Source organism: Panthera onca, chromosome B4, assembly GCF_046562875.1.
Source record: "Panthera onca isolate mPanOnc1 chromosome B4, mPanOnc1 haplotype 2, whole genome shotgun sequence".
Lineage (NCBI taxonomy): Eukaryota > Metazoa > Chordata > Mammalia > Carnivora > Felidae > Panthera > Panthera onca.
Window position 1 is genome coordinate 66,100,318 of NC_138345.1, and position 21,235 is coordinate 66,121,552.

The following is a 21,235-nucleotide window of genomic DNA, read 5'->3' on the forward strand; positions in this document are numbered from 1 at the left end:
TCCAGGAAAAGCACAGGACTGTTTCACCAAAAACAAGTTCTAAAAATCAGATTTTTATTTCAGAGAATATTTGCATAAATATTGGCTGATTTAGAATGCATCGGTCTCATATGCTCACTGTGTGGCTGAATCCATAAACCTGACTATCACAGCTAAACAGAATATTTGAGGAACTGAGATTGTGAATGAAAGTATGGCTTCACAAACAATCAGGGTTATATTTTCATGTAAATATCTACATCAATAACAACGAAAGCAATGGAAACCTAGAACACCCAATACTAAAAATTAGGCTATCATGTTCCTTTGAATAGGAAAATATTAAAGGACTATGAAAATAATTTTGTTTAGTATTTAAATGTGTTCATTCTTAACTCTGCATAATTTCTACTTAGATTCATGAGAAAACAAATAATGTTCTTATAATTTTCTATTGAATTATTTTTTGTGAGCTGACACAAGAAGAGAGACGAAATTTTAAAAGGAAATTCAAGAATTCCTTTCTAAGAGTTTAATCACAAGCTGTTATTCCACATCGGTCACCTGTTTGCCATCTTTTGCTTTTCTCATGCTCCTACACATGCAAGGGAAATATTTTAGAGACGAAATTTTAAAAGGAAATTCAAGAATTCCTTTCTAAGAGTTTAATCACAAGCTGTTATTCCACATCGGTCACCTGTTTGCCATCTTTTGCTTTTCTCATGCTCCTACACATGCAAGGGAAATATTTTACAAAATTAATGCAGAGCACAAAATAAATGCAGGAAAATCTCAACTAACTTTATTTTGGATAGCCCAGAGCCAGCCAGAATACCAACTGTTACTCATATTGTATATGATGATTTTTTAACTTTTTTGAAGACCTCTAGCTTTACTTGTCAACTAAAGTTCAGCATAATCATAAATTAACAAGAGTTTCTCCTAGATTAGAAAAAATATGAATAGGCCCCTGAACTGATACTACCCAAATTAGCAACAATGATGCTAACCCAAGTCAGCCATAAAACAATCCACAAACACCTGTAACAACTATTGCCATGTTCCTGCAAGTTAAAAGTGAGTAATTACTACAGTTCATTATAAAAACAAAGTGGAATTGAATACTTTGTTCCAATCACTTCAGAAATATCATACTTACTTGGAAAGATGGCATAGCAGCTCTTCAAAAAAGCTAACCTTGATAATTCCACAAATCTTCAAATGTACTAATATGACCTCCAAAATACTACTTTGGGTTGCTTGGCTGATTGCAGCCTAAAGTGCCAGCTTATTTCATTGTTCTTCAGTGTAATCACAGGATAAAAGGGAAGAACAGATGGCTAAATTAAGAAGAGTCTTATGAGATGTATGCTGAAGAGGAGTTCAATCAAAGACTAAGATGTGAATACTGGGGAAGTTCAGCTGAAGACTTGACCACAGTTAAAGGATGTAGCTTTCGGCTACCTTTCTGTCTTCTGTCTTCAGTTGAAAATACTAAATCTTTTAGGTAGAACTGGTGGAAGAAGGAGCAGAGGAAAAGCAAAACAACAACAACAACAACAAAAAAAAAAAAATGGGGGGGGGGAGGGTTGAAACTTGGGTTTCCAAAGACATGAGCTTTTACAAAAGACATCACAAGAGCTAATAAACAGAGGTTTCATGGATAAAAACTGACTCAGCTTAGTCAGCTGAGCATCTGACTCTTGATTTCAGCTCAGGTCACGATCCCAGGGTTGTGGTATCAAGCATCATATTGGGCTTTGCACTGAGCGTGGAGCCTGCTTCAGGTTCTCTCTCTGTCTCTCTCTCTCTCCCTCTGCCCCCTCCCCCTGCTTGTTCTTTCTCTCTCTCTAAAAAAAAAAAAAATTGACAATGACTTATAACATTATCAATTCATCAAAAATAAAAAAGGAGTGGCACTATTTGGTAAGGATATAGTAAACTTTCACATACAAATGAAAGTGTTCGGAGTGTAAATGATTATTACTGCTACCCTTTCAGCAACACAATTTAGAAATATCTAACAAACTATAAAATATACATTCCATTTCATTGAACAACATTCTTCCTAGGAAACGTCCCTGTAGATATGCTTAGTAACGTACATAAAAAGTTTGCACCAGGATTTTAACATTGCAGCGTTGTTTATAACAAGAAAATAAAACGGATGCAACTGAAGTGTATATCATGAAAATTAAAAAAAAAAAAATTTTAACGTTTATTTTTGAGACAGAGACAGAGTGCCAGTGGGGAGGGGCAGAGAGAGATGGAGACACAGAGTCCTAAGCAGGCTCCAGGCTCTGAACTGTCAGCACCAAGCCCAGTGCAGGGCTAGACCTCATGGACTGCGAGATCATGACCTGAGTCAAAGTCAGAGGCTTAACCATCTGAGCCAACCAGGCGCCCCAATCACAGAAAAATTTTAGACTAAATTATGTACATCCATATAATGGAAAACTTAAAATAAAGTAGATTAAGTACTGACAAGGATATATACATATACACAATATATTTAAATGAACAAAATATACATTATAGAATATTGTGCACACAAATATCTAACTATGATCATCTCTAGAAGGTATGATTACAGAGGATCTAGCTTCATACTAAATTATGTTCATTTTACCTAATTTTCCTTTTTACCATTCACACTTTATGTTTATAATGCAAAACACAAATATTTTTATGCCTAAAATTTGGGAGACATAATACTTCTTTCCCCCAAACCTGAATATAAAACACTAATAAAATAAGAAAAAAAGAAGAATTTCATTTTTGAAAAAAAAATAATGAAGAATATGAAATAAAACCAAAGTATTTAACAATTTTAAGACTTTAAGTTGTAAGAAATTCTGACTGATGTTCACAAAAGTCAGTAGCCACTTACTGAAACTATACATAATTGTCAATTATTATAATTTTCCTAATTTAAAATGAATGCAGCTCATTATATTCCATGTTACTATTATTCAGAAATTTTTTGTAGTTATGTGTCTGTTTTTTACATGACTTCCCTTCACTGCAGTGCATTTATCTACTTGGAGGTTGAGTTTCTTAATAGCAAGGGTAGAAAGCCAAAATGTTTCGATGTCTAAACAGGTGGAAAAAAAAAATTGACAGAAATTTATCAATAAAAATAAAAATAATGTACTGAATATTTAGATTAGATATTTGTAGCTATACTTCCACCTTGGTTTTCATATTGGTGTTTTCCTCTCAAATTGCTATAATTTGTTATTTTCATACCAACAGAAATTTTTAAGAAAGCTAGGAACATGAAACTTTACCCTTCATTTCTTATAATCAGAACCCATCAGGCATTCTATGAAGTAAGTACTCTGATCAATCCCCATAACTCACAGTTAAATGAAGTTTAAATCTTCATAAATATCTAATAATAAAATTCTTAGATATTCCGCATGCTAAGCAATCACCTTCCATTAGGCTAGGTAAATTAAACTGTATTTTTGACTGACATCAATTAGATCATAAATATTACATACATACAGACTAAAAGTTAAGTAAATGAGCTTCTTTTTAATGATTTTTTGGAAAAAGGGAAAATTATCAATGAAAATATTACTCATGAAAGAAAGAGGAGAAAGTAGGTGAGCACCAGGGGAAAGAGACCAATGGAAAGATGACTAAAGTTAATTCCCATGAGGCATTTAGCTCTGGCTTGACACATAAGTAGTCAGAAGATGCTAGCTATTATTATATACAAATTACATTGTGTAGTAAGTTGATAGGTTAGAGTCAGTCTTCTGTAAGAATATAAACAATAACTTCAGAGAACTGGAAAATAAGTATCATTAAGGCCATGAAAGAGCTGGAAAATCTAGTTGAATGCCATCATTTCACAGATAAACTATAGAACTAGAGACTCATGTGAACTGTAGGAAACTGAAACTTGGCTATATGAAATTATTTGTCTGCCATTATATGTCATGAGGAGTGTCATGATAAACCACCTCATGGTATCATTAATAAAAATCAGAATTTAAATTCTTTCCTCAATTGCTTAACAAGTCCTTAAGAGCAAAGACACATAAAGACAGACTACGATAATTATTTTGTCTATTGATGTGTATTTCATCATCAAAAGAAACAGCATATTAACAATTCTATATTATACATATTACAAATAATGATAATAGGTAAGTGTGTAATTGCAATATATTTAAAAGATAATACATTTAATATATATACCTACATATGAAGATAACATATTATATGTAAATAACATTTTTATGTTCTGTTTATGTTCTGAATATATCCATATATAAAGTAATATAAGTCCAGTTAGATTGAAATTCAACCTTTATTTCCCCTGGCCCTACTTTTAAATCAAAAATGGATTCTTATAAAGGAAGAATTAGGGGCGCCTGGGTGGCTCAGTCGGTTAAGCGTCCGACTTCAGCTCAGGTCACGATCTCACAGTCCGTGAGTTCGAGCCCCGCGTCGGGCTCTGGGCTGATGGCTCAGAGCCTGGAGCCTGCTTCCGGTTCTGTGTCTCCCTCTCTCTCTGCCCCTCCCCCGTTCATGCTCTGTCTCTCTCTGTTTCAAAAATAAATAAACGTTAAAAAAAATTAAAAAAAATAAAGGAAGAATTAGAAGACAGGAAGATATGATTAGAACAAAGTGTACCTCATAGGTTGGGACTCCATTTATATACAGACATCTGGCAAAAAAACGTCACTAGTGTTTCTTCCAGAACACACTTCCTATACGTAGGAAGTGTGTAAGTCAAAAAAGAAAAAAAAGAATCTTGGAGGTTATAAGCAGCAGAAAAATGTGATAACATGATATAGTCAAGACCATCATTGCTCTAGATACTGTAGAAAACCTATTTGGCATAATTAGTCCTAAGGATCCTCAAAAGGAGAATATGCACAACCAATAAAAGAGATTTATTGGTAACAGATTTTGAAAATGTCTTTTACTAGTAGACTCACATCAAACTATTACTAGATTGGCACTGCTGACAAAACATACAGGGTGTTTCTTTCATATAAATACACATTTCACATGGTCACAAAGTAAAAGAAAACAAAACAAAAACCAAAAGGAAATTTTCACACTTAAAGCTTCTGATCATTACTTCAACACACTAATTATAGCCAGACATAGCAAGCACTTTTTAAAAAATCTTATAAAGAGAATGTTAAGGAATGTCCATTGTTTTACCATCTTTTTTTTTTTATCAACTATTATTTATAGCTCCTAAGGTGTTTACTTAGACAGGAATCTATTTTTTTAATAACATTTATTTATTATTGAGAGAGAGAGAGAGAGACAGAGCCATGAGCATGGGAGGGGCAGAGAGAAGGAGAGACACAGAATCCAAAACAGGCTCCAGGCTCCAAGCTGTCAGCACAGAGCCCGCCGCGGGGCTTGAACTCACAAACTGTGAGATTATGACCTGAAGTCAGACACTCAACCGACTGAGCCGCCCAGGCACCCCAGGAATCTATTTTTTTTAATGTTTATTTTATTTTTGAGAGAGAGAGAGAAGGAGACACAAAATCCAAAGCAGGCTCCAGGCTCTGAGTTATCAGCACAGAGCCTGACGCAGGTTTTGAATCCACGAACTATTAGCTCATGACCTGAGCCGAAGTTGGATGCTCAACCAAATGAGCCACCCAGGTGCCCCAGGAATCTATTTTTAATGTTTTACTTAAGGGGGGGGAGGGCCAGAGAAAGAGGGGGACAGGGAATCTGAAGCAGGTTCCAGGCTCTGTGCTGACAGCAGCGAGCCTGATGTGGGGCTCACATTCATGAACCATGAGATCATGATCTGAGCCAAAGTCAGACGCTCAACTGAGCCACTCAGGCGGCCCTACAAGAATCTATTTTTTATGACCAATTCAACTGTCCATTTTCCATCTTCTAAAGATAAAAATATGCATAGACATTGGAATACTAAGGAGAGTTGGCAATGAGGGAGAAAGGGGCCAGGGAGAGGTTGACAGCTCTGACTCCATCTTGCAACTTCCGCCTATTGTAGAGTTCTTGGAAGAGCAGCTATTTCCTGTATGCATGATAAACATCTTGAGGTTCAGATATCTAGAAAGTTTCCTGACCTGTCCCACAATATTGAACAAAAGAGGTCAACGAATCACTGAGCAATCTGAAATTTCTCCATCACTGCAGTTTTAAGCTCTAAAAACACCACCTTCCCTTGATCTCTTCAGATAGGCACACCAACTGTGTTGGGTTGTCCTTTTGCAAACCTAAATAAAGATTTGTCTCCTTTTTCCTTGCTCATAGGTTCGTTCCTGAAGTTCTTTAGCAATGGGCGATGAGGATGGGATGTGAAGCAACCTCCTAGGTACCTCCTATGAACCTCTGGACCTGCCAAAGTATACATGGAAGCCCCTTGTTGCTTCTCTTCCTGTGGCTTCTATAATCCCAGGAGGTGATTAAGGTACAGTCTTCTCACATCTCCAACCTTGGAAGAGGTCAGGAGACTTTTCTTTCAGGAAATTTCCTCACTTCAGAACTGCTAACAATTCACGCAGGGATTATTCCAATATAAAATGGGTACCAATCTCTCAGAAAGAGCTCTTGCTGATCTGCTGTCATCTAGCCCCTCCACTGGTTTTATGTATAAAAACCATAGCCCAGGGAGCTGTACATTTGTCTCAACCTGGGTTCAAATTACTGAAGATGGTTTAAAACCTCACTGGCCTCGTTGGGGCACCTTTGCTGTCCCTAAATTGGTATATGTAAGAGCAGAACTCTAGAGGCAAAACTATCCTACTTCACAACATCAATAGGAAGTCTATTTTAATTGGTACTCAGAAGCTTCTAAATGAACCAATGATTTCATCATAGCCTCTTTAAAGTCAAAGTCGGAGTTATTGGCCCTAGTTCTGATAGTCGGGTACTTTCTTTCACCCCCCTGGTCCAAAACAGAACTTCTAAATCTTCCAAAATTTCCTACCCCCACCCCAAAATTCAGAACAGTTTACTTGACAACTAACATTGACTATCAGTGCCTACATTCTAGGTTCTCCTGACCTTTACCAACTAGTATGCATGCTTTGTTGGACCTACACAGGCCCAAGAATGGCTGGATAAATCTGGATGGGAAGATTCCCTATGGGATTTTAAACTTCCTTATAATGAAACCCTAGAAAAACCTTCTAAAATAGCTGCAAGTTAAAAAAAAAAAAAGCTGCAAATTTAATCAAAGTGATTCCCTATATGTGGCCACTTCCAACAAATTAGAAGGCAATACAAAAAACGACTCAAAAAAAGGAAGAACCTGTTTCAGAGCTTTTTGATAATTCAAAACAAAATTTGTCTGATTCTGGAATCCCTAGATTGGATAAAAGAGCAACCGAATTGTTTAATTCAATGTTTCCAGAGGGCCTCTTTGATTCAGTCTCAACTCTGGTCAAATAAAATGACGCCAACTTGCAGACCAAAACTCCTTTACCCTTGCAACCACTGCTAAAAGAGTGGCAAAAGCTGTCAAAGGAGAAAAAGAAAGGTGAGTGAATAGACTTTTGAGCTGTCAAAAACAAATGATGAAGTTTATGGCTTTACAAATAGCAAACCCCAAATCCATGCCACAAGTTAAAACATCCAGCTCAACTGATACAACCCTTTTTCTTTTGCAAAACACCTAGACATTTCAACAAGGAAAGCCTGAAATACAAAAGATTCCTCCAATAGAATCCACAAATCTCAAACACAATTCCCTTATCAGATTAGGGATGCTCTGAGGACAAAGGGGATTTTTCCCTTTCTCCTAGCAAACACCACAGGAGAAATTCCTATAATGATTCAAAATGAAGACCATTTCATTCTCATAGACTCTGGAATAATTTAGTCAGTCTTCAATCCCTTTCTATTTTCCAATCCCCTTCCTTGGAGTAGAAAAGTATTTACCATGATCGGGGTGACTAATCAGCCACAAAAAGGAAAAAGGAAATATTTTTAGATCTGCCGTCTCAATCTTCAGAATTCCTAATTCTATCTATCTGCCAAATACTATTCTTCCGTCAGTCCACTGCCCTCCCATTCCTAAAGGTACCTGATCAGTTATGGGCAACTTCCTCTACCAATATAGGACACATAATTTCAGCTTCCCCAATAACCATTCAAATTGATCCACCAAAGCCCTTATCTAATATTAAGCAGTACTTGTCAAGCCTTATGGCCATTAAAAGAATAACTCATATTATTCAAGACCTTATCAACTAAGGATTGGTTGCCCAGTACGAAATCTTGCAATACTCCCATTTTTTCAGTTAAAAATCCCATAATAGAGGATGGCATTTTGTTCAGGACCTTAGGGCAGTTAACACTACAACCCATCACCCTACTGTTCCTGACCTCTCCACTCTCCTTTCTAATATACCCACTAAAACAACTACTTTTTCTGTTATTGACCTATGCAGTGCCCTTTTCAACATCCTCATGGACCCCCAAAGTCATTATCCTTTTGCTTTTACATGGAACAATCAACAATACACTTGCACAGCCCTACCCCAGGGACATATCAAAAAAGCCCTATTTCTCTCAAATCCTCCATGCTGACTTGAAAGATTTTGATTTCCCTGGGAAATCTGTACTATTACAATATATAAACAATTTTATGCCCCCCCCCCCACCCTAAAGGCCTCTCTCATTGACATGAAGTATCTTCTCCAACAATTAGCCAACAAAGGACACAAAGTATCTACAGATAAATTACAATTCTGCTCTGTCTCTGTCAAATTCCTAGTCCACCTTTTAACACCGGTTGGGCTAAAAATAGAACCAGACAGAACTACCATCACGCGATTCCCTCAACCCCAGACTAAAAGACAATAATGAGGTTTCCTGGGTCTTACTGGATCCTATCACCTTTGGATTCCTAATATTCCCTCATATGCTCTCCTGACTGCAACCCTCTAGACCCTAACCCATGGCCTCAAGAGACCTGTGATGCCTTCATACCTTTAAAAAAAACAGCTCATCTCTTCCCCAACTCTAGGATACGCTAATTACCAACAGGCCCTTCCTTTTAGTCCATGAACTTTCTGGTAACACCTTGGGAATCCTGACCCAAAGGTATGGAGGCCAACAATGCCCCACAGACTTTACAGGGTATTGCAGACTTTAATCAGGCCCTTTGGCCAAAGGATTACCTCCCTGCCTCCATGCCCTAGCAGCCACCTTAATACTCCTTACTGCCACCAAACAAACAAACAAACAAACAAACAAAAAACAACCTTACTAAATTCTCCCCTATAGATATTAGTCCCACATACAGTTAAAACTCTCTTAGGGGAGCCTGAGTGGCTCAGTCAGTGAAGTGTTCTACTCTTGATATCCACTAAGGTCACGATCTAGTGGTCATGAAATCAAGCCCTGTGTCAGGTCCATGCTGAGAGCACAGCCTGCTTAGCATTCTCTCTTTGCCTCTCCCTCTGCCCCTCCCACCCCTCCCTCAAAATAAATAATAAAAAAAATAAACATTTGGAAAAAAAAAAAAAAAAACCTCTTAGATTCCCACCACACCAAACATCAATCCGCCAGTCCATCTATCCTTTCCAATCATTCCACACTCTTGTCCTCTTCTCAATCTGCTACCTGACTTCCCTTACCCCTCAAAGATTCAACTGAATTCATTTGCATCCTTGTAACTGACTCATTACTTACTACTCAATTAGACCTTCATAAATTTCCCCTACCAAATCCACACTTTACTTGGTTTATTGATGGATCTTACATTAAAAATGGTCAAGGAAAATACAGTGCAGGATACTCTGTAGTATCCACTGAAAAAAAGATCAAAGCAGGCTCCTTGCCCCAGGCTCATTAGGCCCAATAAGCTAAATTACATGCTCTAACAAGAGTATGCCAATTGGCAATAAATAAAGCTCTCACTACTGTCTATGGAGCAGATATGTTTTTGGGGTTGCCCATGATTTTGGTATGCTCCAGAAACAGTGAGAGTTTCTAACATCCTCTGGCCAATCCATAAAAACAAAACTTATATATGAAAACTGCCTTGACACCATTCTCTTTCCCTTTTAGGCTTAGCTATTATAAACATTCAAGCTCATTTCAACCTTGATATCCCTGAAGCCAAGGGCAATCATGCTAACCAGGCTGCCAAAAATGTGGTGCTTCAAACTTCTGATTTACAAACAACCATCTGTATGACCTTCATCCCCTTAACCCAAATTACTTAAAACAAACTCAACAAAACATGACTGAAGATGTAAAGGAGAAATGGATGAAACAAGGCTCCTATGAGAACTTCTCCAAGACAACCTTTGGGTGGGACCAAATAACAAACCTGAACTACAAAAAAGAGCCCAAAGAGCTCCTTTAAAAATTTATCCAAAATATGGCACATTAGGGCACAAGTAAAATTGTCCAGTGGGCACAACAGCAGTATTGGAAACCATCTCCAACTGTTGCCCAACAAATATTTCAAAAATTTTCCCCTTGCACAATCCTGCAGAACCATATCATGCTGCTTTAGGTCAATTCTCAGTGGGCCATTTGACATCTTGCAAATTGATTTCATCCAGCTTTTCCCATTTACCAAATATAAATATGTATTGGTAATGATCTGTAAGTTTTCTCACTGGATCAAGGCATTTCTTTGTAGGCAGGCAACAGCTAAAGCAGTGGCCAAAAACCTATTAGAAAAAAAATCATTCCCCATTGGGGTATTTCTTGACAGCTACATAGTGATCAAGTAACCCATTTTACTGGTCAAATTGTCCAAGAGATCTGCAAAATCGGTGTTTTTTTTTTTTTTTTTTTTTTAAGATCTGCAAAATCTAATCCATCTTTCAACATTTTCATTGCATCTACCATCCTCACCCCTCAGGATTAATTGAACAAACTAATGGCATAATCAAAACTCAATTTGCCAGGGACATCTGGGAGGCTCAGTTGGTTGAGTGTCCGACTTCACCTCAGGTCATGATCTCGCGGTTCCTGGGTTTGAGCCCTGCATCAGGCTCTGTGCTGACAGCTCACAGCTGCTTCAGGTTCTGTGTCTCCCTCTCTCTCTGCTCCAACCCCAGTTCTCTCTCTCTCTCTCTCTCTCTCTAAGAATAAATAAACATTTGAAAAAAAAAAAAAAAAAAAAAAAAAACCCGGTCCCAAACCCTGCCTCTTGTCCTTTTATCTAAAATCTAGCCATACTGGAAAAGCTCAATTGTTTCCATTCCAAATCATCACTAGGCATCCTATGAACCTAATCAAGGGTCACTTGCCCTCCACTTTGTTACAAGGAGAAATTCTCCAGTACTGTAAGGGACTTCTGCAGAATACATATGAAAAGGCCAAACTTGTTAAAGATTCATTTTACAGAATGTTCCTGGGAGATGAAGAAAATACTCATGACCTTAAGCCTGGAGATCCAGTATACTTGAAGAGACATCAACTTAAAGATTCTCTACCGCCAAAATAGGACCTTATTAGGTATTGCTAACCAACTCGTATGCAACAAAGCTACCAGGGCCCAACTCATGGATTCACATTTCTCATTTAAAAAGGACTCCAGATCCTGAAAACAACTGGTGAGCCACTCCCCTTCCAGAAGATATCCCAAGACCCAGAACTGAAACAGACAATATCCAATGAAATAACTGAAACCCGAGATCCAGCACCAACCCAGAACTCTACTTTTACTTTAGTTCTTATTTTTTCCCCTTTTGTCTCATTTTCATCACTGTTCTATTGCCCCCTCCCAAGACTGGCTTGAAGTTTTATGACCCTTAGCTCTTCCTGTGGCTTGAGTTCTTAAATGGAGACTTCCTTAATGACCCTCAGGCTTTAATAAGACTTAGTCCTATAGTCCCTACCCTTTGTTCTCAACTCCTATACAAATTCAAGAAGAAAAACCAGTTAACAATATCCGTATTACTATGTTCTATCAAAGAGAGAACCCCTGTGATTGGAATACTAATATCATTGTTAAGCCTTCCCAAACATAGCCCATGTCCCAAACATACCCCCTAAAAATTGTTGGGTATGTTATTATAACCCACACAACACCCCAACCAAATACAAAAATACACTCTATTAACTCCCCTTGGTTCAAGAAGATTGTCCCACAGATAATGATCATTAAGATCATGCACAACACCTCTAGTCAAATATAATTGTTCCCCCTCACTCTCTCAAAGGTACCCTAACCCCATTTGCTTTAACCTCCTTTCCTTGTTTTGACATTACTCCTGTACACAATTTCACTTCTTAAATAAGATATGTCCACCTGGGACCTAGTCTGGTTTCTACAGATGTAAATCTCACTTTTGCAGTCACTGATCACTATAATCTATCAAGCTACAACCATATTTTATCCATGTCCCCTAATGCTACTTCCCTCCACCAGGTCATCGCAGAACAAAAGACAAATGATGAAACTTACTATCAATACTTGGGTCCAGTGATTTCCCAGGGAATGACATATAGAAAGTCTCATCAGTGGAATATATGTAAGAGGTTTTGCTATAATCAAACTAATCCCAAATTCTATCCTTACTGTGATCTCCACAAACCTTATGTTGCAGGACCCCTATCTTCCTTCTGTGCCAATTTTTCCTTCCCCATTATCAAAAGCACCACTCTGAGCAATAAAACATGAGCAACTGAATCTTGGTGTGGTTTTGAAGGGTGTATTTTTATCTGTGGCAGCCCTCTTAATTATCTGTCCTTATATGGGAAACCCTTATGGAAGAACTAACCAAGCCTTAGCCTTCAAAAGCATTAACAATACCTGGGTCACTGGACACTGTACTCTAGGATTCATATAACCCAATCTGTCTACCCTACCCACAACTCTACCCCTAATAGAACCCAAAGGACTTTAGGTATAATAGTTGTTGGATTTGGTCTGGCTATAGGCATGCTGGCCCCCTGGGGAGGATTTTCTTATCACAAACCCACCCAATGTAATCTCACAAATGTTCTATAGGAATTATCCCATGAAACTGGTTCAGCCCTACAAAATTTACAATGATCCTGGGACTCTCTTGCTTCAGTAGTCCTAGACAATCAAATAGCACTTGACTACTGGTTGGTAGAACAAGGGGGTGTCTGTGCTGTTGCTAATATCTCTTGTTACTCCTGGGTAAATACTTTGTTCAACATGGAATTAGAAATTTAAAAAAAAAAAAATTCACACAGGGCTCTTGACTTCACAATATCAACAAACCCACCTCCAACATATTAAAAGCTACCTACCGTCATTCAATCTCTTTAGTTGGTTGCCTAACAAAATAGGAAATATCTTTAAACCTGGACTACAATACTGAATGAGACTATTAATGTTTGGATTAAATATCTGGTTGCTATATAAAATATGTTTTGTTTGTTTCCAGAAGTGCCTCTCTTTTCCTCTTCCACTCCCAAGCTAATTATGATGACTTAAGCTTCTGTGTATACTGCTCCAATGTATATCCCTATGCCCCCTATGAAGGACTGGATAGAACCAAGCAGACAAGCACTTGGGCAACAAGGAACTCTACCATAATGAGTTTCCCCCACCATAATTGACCATGGTGATGTTTCATACACCAGTGATCAAAAAGGGGAAATGAAGAGGAAAAGGGGTGAAGGAACAGTTGACAACTCTGAGTCCATCTTGCAACTGTCACCAGTTGGAGGTCACAGAACAGTCACTTACTAGAATCAGGATAATCATTTTGAGGTTTAGACACCTAGAAAACTTCCCCCCAACCCACAATACTGAGCAAAAGAGGCCAACCAATCACTGAGCAAATGATACCAACTGAAATTTCTCCCTCATTGTGGTTTGAAGCTTTAAAAACACCACCTCCTCTCATCCTTTTTGGACAAGCACACCAATTGAGTTTGGCTGTCCTTCTGGTTTGTAAAGCTAAATAAAGATCCATCTCCTTTCTCCTTATTCACAGGCTCACTCTTGAAGGTTTTCTTTAACAGCAAACATTTTTTTTTTCTACTTTAGTACATTTTCCTTTAACTTTATGGAAACAACCACCATAGCTTCTGAGTCTGTGCAGCCAGGTGGCACATTGTAAGATGTCCATATATAGCATTGGTTTTCCACTTAAGCAAGTATAGTTTTTGGTTTTTGTTTGTTTCCTTAACTGAGAGCAAAAAGGTCAAGCTCTCTGTTTTTTGGTCAACTATCTTTGTTCCTTTGGCCTCCTCATCCGTTTCCTCCGCCTCATGGCATTCTATCCATGAACTGGTGTTAGGAAAAAAAAGATTGCTAAATCATAATTAGGAAGAGGTTTATAAGTGTGTTGTCTCTGGCTGCTATTATTTGTCATGAAGTTACTAAACACATTCAAATTTACCTCTCACCATTTTTGTATGTTGTAAATGTAAGTAATAGCAAATAAATTATAATACGTGGACATTTTAGATGGTATGGTAATGAATGATTGTATTCTATCTCTGGGGATGCTTGTCCCTAAAAAAACAGGGACAACTAGGTTAAAAATAGGAACAAAATGGAAAAAATAACCCTCCCCATTCACTAGGGTATAAGAATCCATAATATATTACCAACACAGACCCTGTTTGGACTCTGAAACATTTCAAGAAAGGTTGCAAGAACATTTTTTTTTTTTTTCTGAAATGTATTCTTGCCTGGAAGTGTAGGGAGCAACTAAGTAACTATTCACCGTTCATTTCTGCATTATGATTTTATGACATGATACATTCTTTAATATTCTGGAGCTCAAATATACACTTACAACAAGCCCTTAAGCTTTTCTTCTATCTCAAAAATAATAAAAAGTGCATATAAAAAGTCCCATATGTTAGGCAAGTGAAAATACTCTCTGAAAGTACATATAATAGCTTTATCTGCAACTACTATTAACACAATGAAATTTTTTTCTCTTGGTCAAAGGAAAGTTACAGTTTTCCCCCAAAGTAATAGCTCTTTGTGTTTATCTCCTGAAGTCTGTAACACAAGTGCAAAAAGGCTGCCATCAGACTATATTAAAGTTGATCATTTCAGTTGCCTGTTACCTAGTGGTAGAACTTGCTAGACACAATGAAAGAAATGTTTAAGCAATGAAACAATTTCAGAGAATGACTTACCCTCCTTTAATATAGTCAAGGAATGAAACTTCTGTTTCTACCAAAAAAGAGAGTAAGGTTACCTGAAAAAGAAAAGGGAAGAAACAAGGCAAAAATTACCTGCTGGTACTAACGGAAACCTAAATGGACTTTGTTCTAACTATTAGAGAGGAACTCATAGTTCATATTAGAGAGGAACATTACATTTTGAAAATCAATAATGATATTATTCTTTATTAAAATCCATTAGGACTGACTGCTCTTATATTTAAATTTAGCAGAAGGAAAAGGGTCAAAAAAATTAACTAACTCCTTCCCATGAGCAGTTTAGTTCCTTTGAAGAATAGCATGGAAATTATTTACAATGACACGGTGTTACTTCCCATTTTAGATAAAAGGAAAGATTAAAGGAGTTGAAACATAGTTAAAACTAAAAAATCAGAATCAGTGAGTTAAACCTTATGAGAGGAAAGGTGTGCTTTTGTCATGTTCTTGTAATGGGGCTATCTAATATTTTAAGTGTCTTGCAGTATACATCTTTAAAAGGAAACTTGAAGAGAACTTAGATTTTGCTTCTCCTAAGAAAACTTAATCTGATGATAAAAATCTTCAGTATATTATAACAGAAGTATCACAGACATGAAAAGTACAGCAGGTCAATAATACTGTAATAAGGTTGTATGGTGAAATCCAGTGACTGCACTTACTGTGGTGAGCGTGGAATAATGGTCAGAATTGTTGCATCAATCACTTGGAATGATAACATTGTGTGTTAATAATACTCCAATGGGGGAAAAAAGGCACACTTGAATTCTCCAAAAAGAAGGAATAGGATGATTTTAAGATTTTTTCACAATCTTAAGATACTTTCATCGACACCTTCCTGTCCCGGTTTAGACCTGCATTCTACAAGGTGCAAATCTTAACACACTATAAGCAAGTACTTTCATGTGCCATGAGTCTTAATAGTTAAGTGTAGCCTGTAAAGAGTATAGTCATTCTTACTAACACACTTTTTCACACCTACTTGATTCTCTCTAGTGTGATTCCACTCAATGAAGATTTCATAACAAAACTTCAGCTTCCCACAGAGGCCACAGAATCCTGAGGACAACCTGCAGGAAGCTGGGTCACTACTTTTTATAAGGTATTCTCCATTACAACCATTCCCACGGCAAGTTCATTTTTCTATTATACACCTTCATATTAAAATCCTAGGTTAAATTGAAAAAAACAGGGGCGCCTGGGTGGCTCAGTCGGTTAAGCGTCCGACTTCAGCCAGGTCACGATCTCGCGGTCCGTGAGTTCGAGCCCCGCGTCGGGCTCTGGGCTGATGGCTCGGAGCCTGGAGCCTGCTTCCGATTCTGTGTCTCCCTCTCTCTCTGCCCCTCCCCCGTTCATGCTCTGTCTCTCTCTGTCTCAAAAATAAATAAACGTTAAAAAAAAAAAGAAAAAAACAAAAACAAAAAACAAAAACTCCCATTCCCGAGGGTGTAAGAATCCATAATACATTACCAAGACAGGCCCTGTCTGGGTTTTGGGAAATTTCAAGAGTTTAGTCTTTAGTACTATTCAATGTAAATGTTACACTTTTTTTTTTTTTTTAACTCATTTATTTGGCTCTTTAGTGAATAACATAAAATTTGACTTACTGTTCCCGAATTAGTATATTTTTTCTTTTTTCCTTTCTTTTTGGGATTCACCACCTTGAAAGCAGATAATTACAATGTGTTAGGATTTATACATAACATACATAGGATTTATACAAAATATATAAAAAATGTGTAGTTCAAACTGCTGTCTTCACTGCTGATGCATTTATTCATTTACAAATGCCTTTACTATGATTCCTGTACAGTCCTTAGGCCAAAATTTCTCTATAAAATTTACTCATGACTGTTTTCTTTAAAAAAAAATTTCTTTTTCAGTAATATTCTTCTCAATCACTTTATGCATTGACTACCCTTATCCATCTGTATCTTCTTGATGCAAGGGAGACCTTTAACATCCTAGGTCCTAAATAATAATAATTATGTATAGCAAAGAAGAGTATATTCAGGAGACATAAATTTGTTATTAGGTAAAGAACACTAACATAGCAAATCACCTGGCTATGTGCATATATGAGGGCTCTGTTACTCTTTTGCTGTCAGTGGCAGTAATTTCCACCAGACATCCAGGCTATGCAATGATTGGTAAAGGTCTGGTTGTGGACCTAAGATTTAATTTTTGACCATTTATTCCATGAGGAAAATATTCTTGCACTCCTATATTATATAAGACACCAAAGAACATAGGGAATATGAAGATGAGTAAAATCTGTTGATCTAATAGGATAAAAAAACACATAAGTGCTTTAAGAGAAGATCCTTCAGCACATCCCAATCCAAAATACACAGGAAACATTTGACAGGTAAAGAAAGTTAAAAGAATTTATGAATAAGTAGTATTTGAAGTAAACTTTATCAATTTAAACTAAGGCTACAATAAAAAAGGAAAGACACGACATTTGAGAAAGAGGAAAAAGCAATCGGCCCAGGTTGGCTGGAGCAGAGTGCAAATACATGTTATTGAAATGAACCTGAAGGCCTGCAGGTACATGAAGGCTGCAGGAGACACTCCTGTCTGCATGCATGGAGATCCTGAAAGCTCTTTGCAAGCTTAGAGATCCCAAAAGGGCTCTATACATTGCTCCAGCCCCTTCACGGCTGCAGTCCACCAACAGTCCTATGGGTCCAGGGTCCCAGTAAGAAACAATCCTGTCTGCAATTGTCCAGACCTTGAAAGGGCCCAATACTTAGTTTCAGCTCCTTCCAGCTATAGTTTGTGAGCAGTATTGCTGACACAAGGACCCACCAGGGGACACTCACATGTCTGTACCTCAGGAGATCATGAAATATCCTTATATTTATTAGGCCTCAGCCCCTCTGATCTTGATCAGGAAGCCCGCCCAGGGACCTGGTGGGAGACATGCCCATCTGTACCTCCAAAGCCAGGTCTACAGACCAAAGTCTCGGCTATGGTACCTGAAACAGCCATGGGACTCAGTGGCTGACCTTCTTAGGCATGGTCCACAGCCAGTCCTGCTTAGACACCCATCAGGTGATCAGACACGAGTTCTCAAAAAGTGCTGGCTGGAGCCACACACATCCTCATACTTAGTAATAGGCCAACTGACTGAGGACCCTACTGTATACCCTCAAGAGGAACACTGGTTCAGTGCCAGCCTACTGAATAAAGTACTAGAGCCAGTCTCATCCACCCAGGGATGAGATAGAATCCATGCCCATTCAAGACTCTGATAAAAGCACCCCCAACCATAGATACTAGTGCAGACCTAACAGCTTCAAAAGCGGCTCCAACCCAGCATGACTGCAGTTCTGGAGGTAATCCCATCAGCTCAGGAACTGACAAGAGGTCTTTATCTGCCAAAACCAGTCTGGAAAGCTGTAGGGGGGTTTTAAAAGCTTGGGTTTTGCTGGAGATATAGAAGCCCGAGGATAGGTGAAGAAACCAGGGATCGGTAAGTACCACCTGTCTTCTATTATTTTCATTGCCTATACGGAGCCTTAATATTCCGTCATTGGAAGACGCAGATAGAAAAACTGATGCTTACCCCATCTTTGCTCTTGCCTGGGAAGTTTGCTCTATAATATCTCATACTCTACTAAGTAAAATACTATACAGTATTTAGCACTTAACAAAATACACCAGGGGTGCCTGAGTGGCTCAGTTGGTTAAGCATCCAACTTCGGTTCAGGTTATGATTTCACAGTTCATGAGTTCAAGCCCCACATTGGGCTCTTTGCTGGCAGCTCAGAGCCTGGAGCCTGCTTCAGATTCTGTGTCTCCCTCTCTCTCTGCTCCTTCCCCGCTTATGTTCTGTCTCTCTCTCTTAAAAATAAACATTAAAAAAATGTTTTTAAATAAAAAACCATATTTCATGTGTTAGTCTCCCTTACACACTGAAATTTTTAATCATCTCTGTATCTCTGAAATTTTTAACCATCTTAACAGAGAATGTGGAATATAAAAGCCATGCGATAAACATTTTTACAAGTGAATGAATGAATAAGTGAATGAATAAAATGCTACTGCCATAGAAGAAGGAAAGTGCTCCACTCCTAACTTAAAAGAGGGTACAATTTTAGTGTCAATCTGGCAGGGAGAGTTACGATTATTGACTAATACTAAAATATTCTCCTTTCCTATTGATGTTTGTTAAATAAAAAAAATTATAGAGAATGTACAGGTAGCTTAGCTCAGGTATTAACAGTGCCAAAACACACCATGTGCTCAAAACATATCTGGTAGCTAACTGGCAAGGTAGATTTAAGGCAGAAACAACTACTGTGCTTGCCTTAATAACCTGGATTTCTTTCATGACTGAATCAAGCTTTGTCATTCCTTTCAGTCTTCAACTAAACAACAGGGAAGTCGCTCAATCTTATAACACCATGGTGACATAATGAAAACACCTATTTTTCTCTTTTTATTAAAAAGAGGAGGAGGTTTGGGGGAGGAGGTTGGTAGGAAGGCAAAACACAAAGGGTGAGGCTTATGAAAAAATGAACTTGCATTCATATTGAAGTTTTAAAAATAATAAAAAGCTTCATTGGCAAGAATGTTTAAATTTCTCAAAACAGAGTTAAAAGATCATGGAACTTTAAGAGAAATAATATCATTCAGTCTCCAAAACAAGTGTGTTTAATAAGCTTAAAGATTCTTACGTATATTGGTACTTACTTAACCTTTGCCAATTATCCTTTACAAAATCTATACTTTCAGAGCATAAATTTACTTATTCCAGAGGAAAATAATAATAGAATAGAATTCCCCTTACCTCATATACATTGAATTGTGATTGTCCTCTAGAAAGTTCCCTATAGCTTGTTGTAAATTCTCCAATGAAATCATGACTAAAATTAAGGGCAAAATATATAGTATTAGCTTTCATACATTTGCCAATTATACCTTAAAGCTTTTCGCAAACGTACAGTCTAATCATGAAAAAATTACTATGAGAATAATTTAATAACATATTTTAAAAGAGAATCCATACATAACTTCATTGTTCTTTAACCCTGAACTATGTACACTCAAAAATTACATTGTGTTAGTATTCAAATAATATTCAAGTTATCCCAATTTGATTAATATTTATAAAATATTAATTTGAACATTAAGATTTCAAATGGTACTTGTTTTAATAACTCATATCTCAAAGACATTTCATCATCTATACTACCAAAACGATTAATAATTTATTCAAAAAGGATTAAAGCTTAAGACACTCAAAACTTACTATTATTTACATCAATAATCACAAATACAATATACAAAACTCCTAAAACTTAATGACCAGGATGTAATAGGACATTATTTTTCAAGGGTATCCCATGTTAACATGGATAATAGTCACCAAATTTCATTTTCAATAATAATTGTTTAAAAGTATACTGTTAATATCAACATGGTTATTCTGAGTTTTTTCATCTTGAAACAATCATCATTGCCTTTTCAGAAAGCAGGCCTTCTACAGGTGTCTTCTCAGTTTAGCTGGGGAGGGATAGGAATTGACTAAACATACGTGTTAGTTCTCACCATAAAATCTTTGTCAATGTGACTACTGAAGTTTACCTAGCAACCTAAAAAACATGTTATGCATTCGGTAGTTTAGAGGGGACTTGTATTCTGCTACCCTATGTAATCTGAACACACACTGCTAAGAAATGCTGGTTTTCAGTGCAGTGGTGAAATGTAATGCGACAGAGGAAGAAGATAAAGATTACAGGAACTAAAGTGGTAAAACAAACCATAAGGGATGTCACCGTTATTTATATCATAGAATTTAAGCTTGGCCCATTCACTTTGCAAATGCAAGGTGTTCATTATTACCATATATATATATATATATATATATATATATATATATATATATATATATATATCCCGAAACCTGAGGTAGGTTTAATGCTTAGTTGTGAATCACTAAAATCCATCAAACCTCCATAGACCTGATGACCAGTGACAACCAACAAATAAATTATCTAGCCAACCAAATTACTGATTTCTAAAGATGGCATTTGGAAGAGAAAACTAGCTGCCATTAATTTCAGTAGAGTTTTTGCAATAGGAATTGTTTTATAACATTATTTAAAATACAGCTCATTTAGATTCCAGCCTCTCAGTTCTCCCTTATGTCAAAGAT

General features: G+C 37.2%; 1 protein-coding gene across 1 annotated transcript in view; it reads right to left on the bottom strand.

The window, feature by feature from the left end:
- The window catches only part of CPNE8 (copine 8), a 227,183-nt gene that overhangs the window by 61,557 nt on the left and 144,391 nt on the right, over positions 1-21,235 (bottom strand). Inside the window, exons 11-13 of the mRNA XM_060657941.3 lie at positions 19,868-19,943; positions 16,677-16,730; positions 15,046-15,107 (exon numbers count right to left, since the gene is read on the bottom strand). Coding sequence (XP_060513924.1) covers positions 15,046-15,107; positions 16,677-16,730; positions 19,868-19,943 — 192 coding nt within the window. The remainder of the gene's footprint in view (positions 1-15,045; positions 15,108-16,676; positions 16,731-19,867; positions 19,944-21,235) is intronic.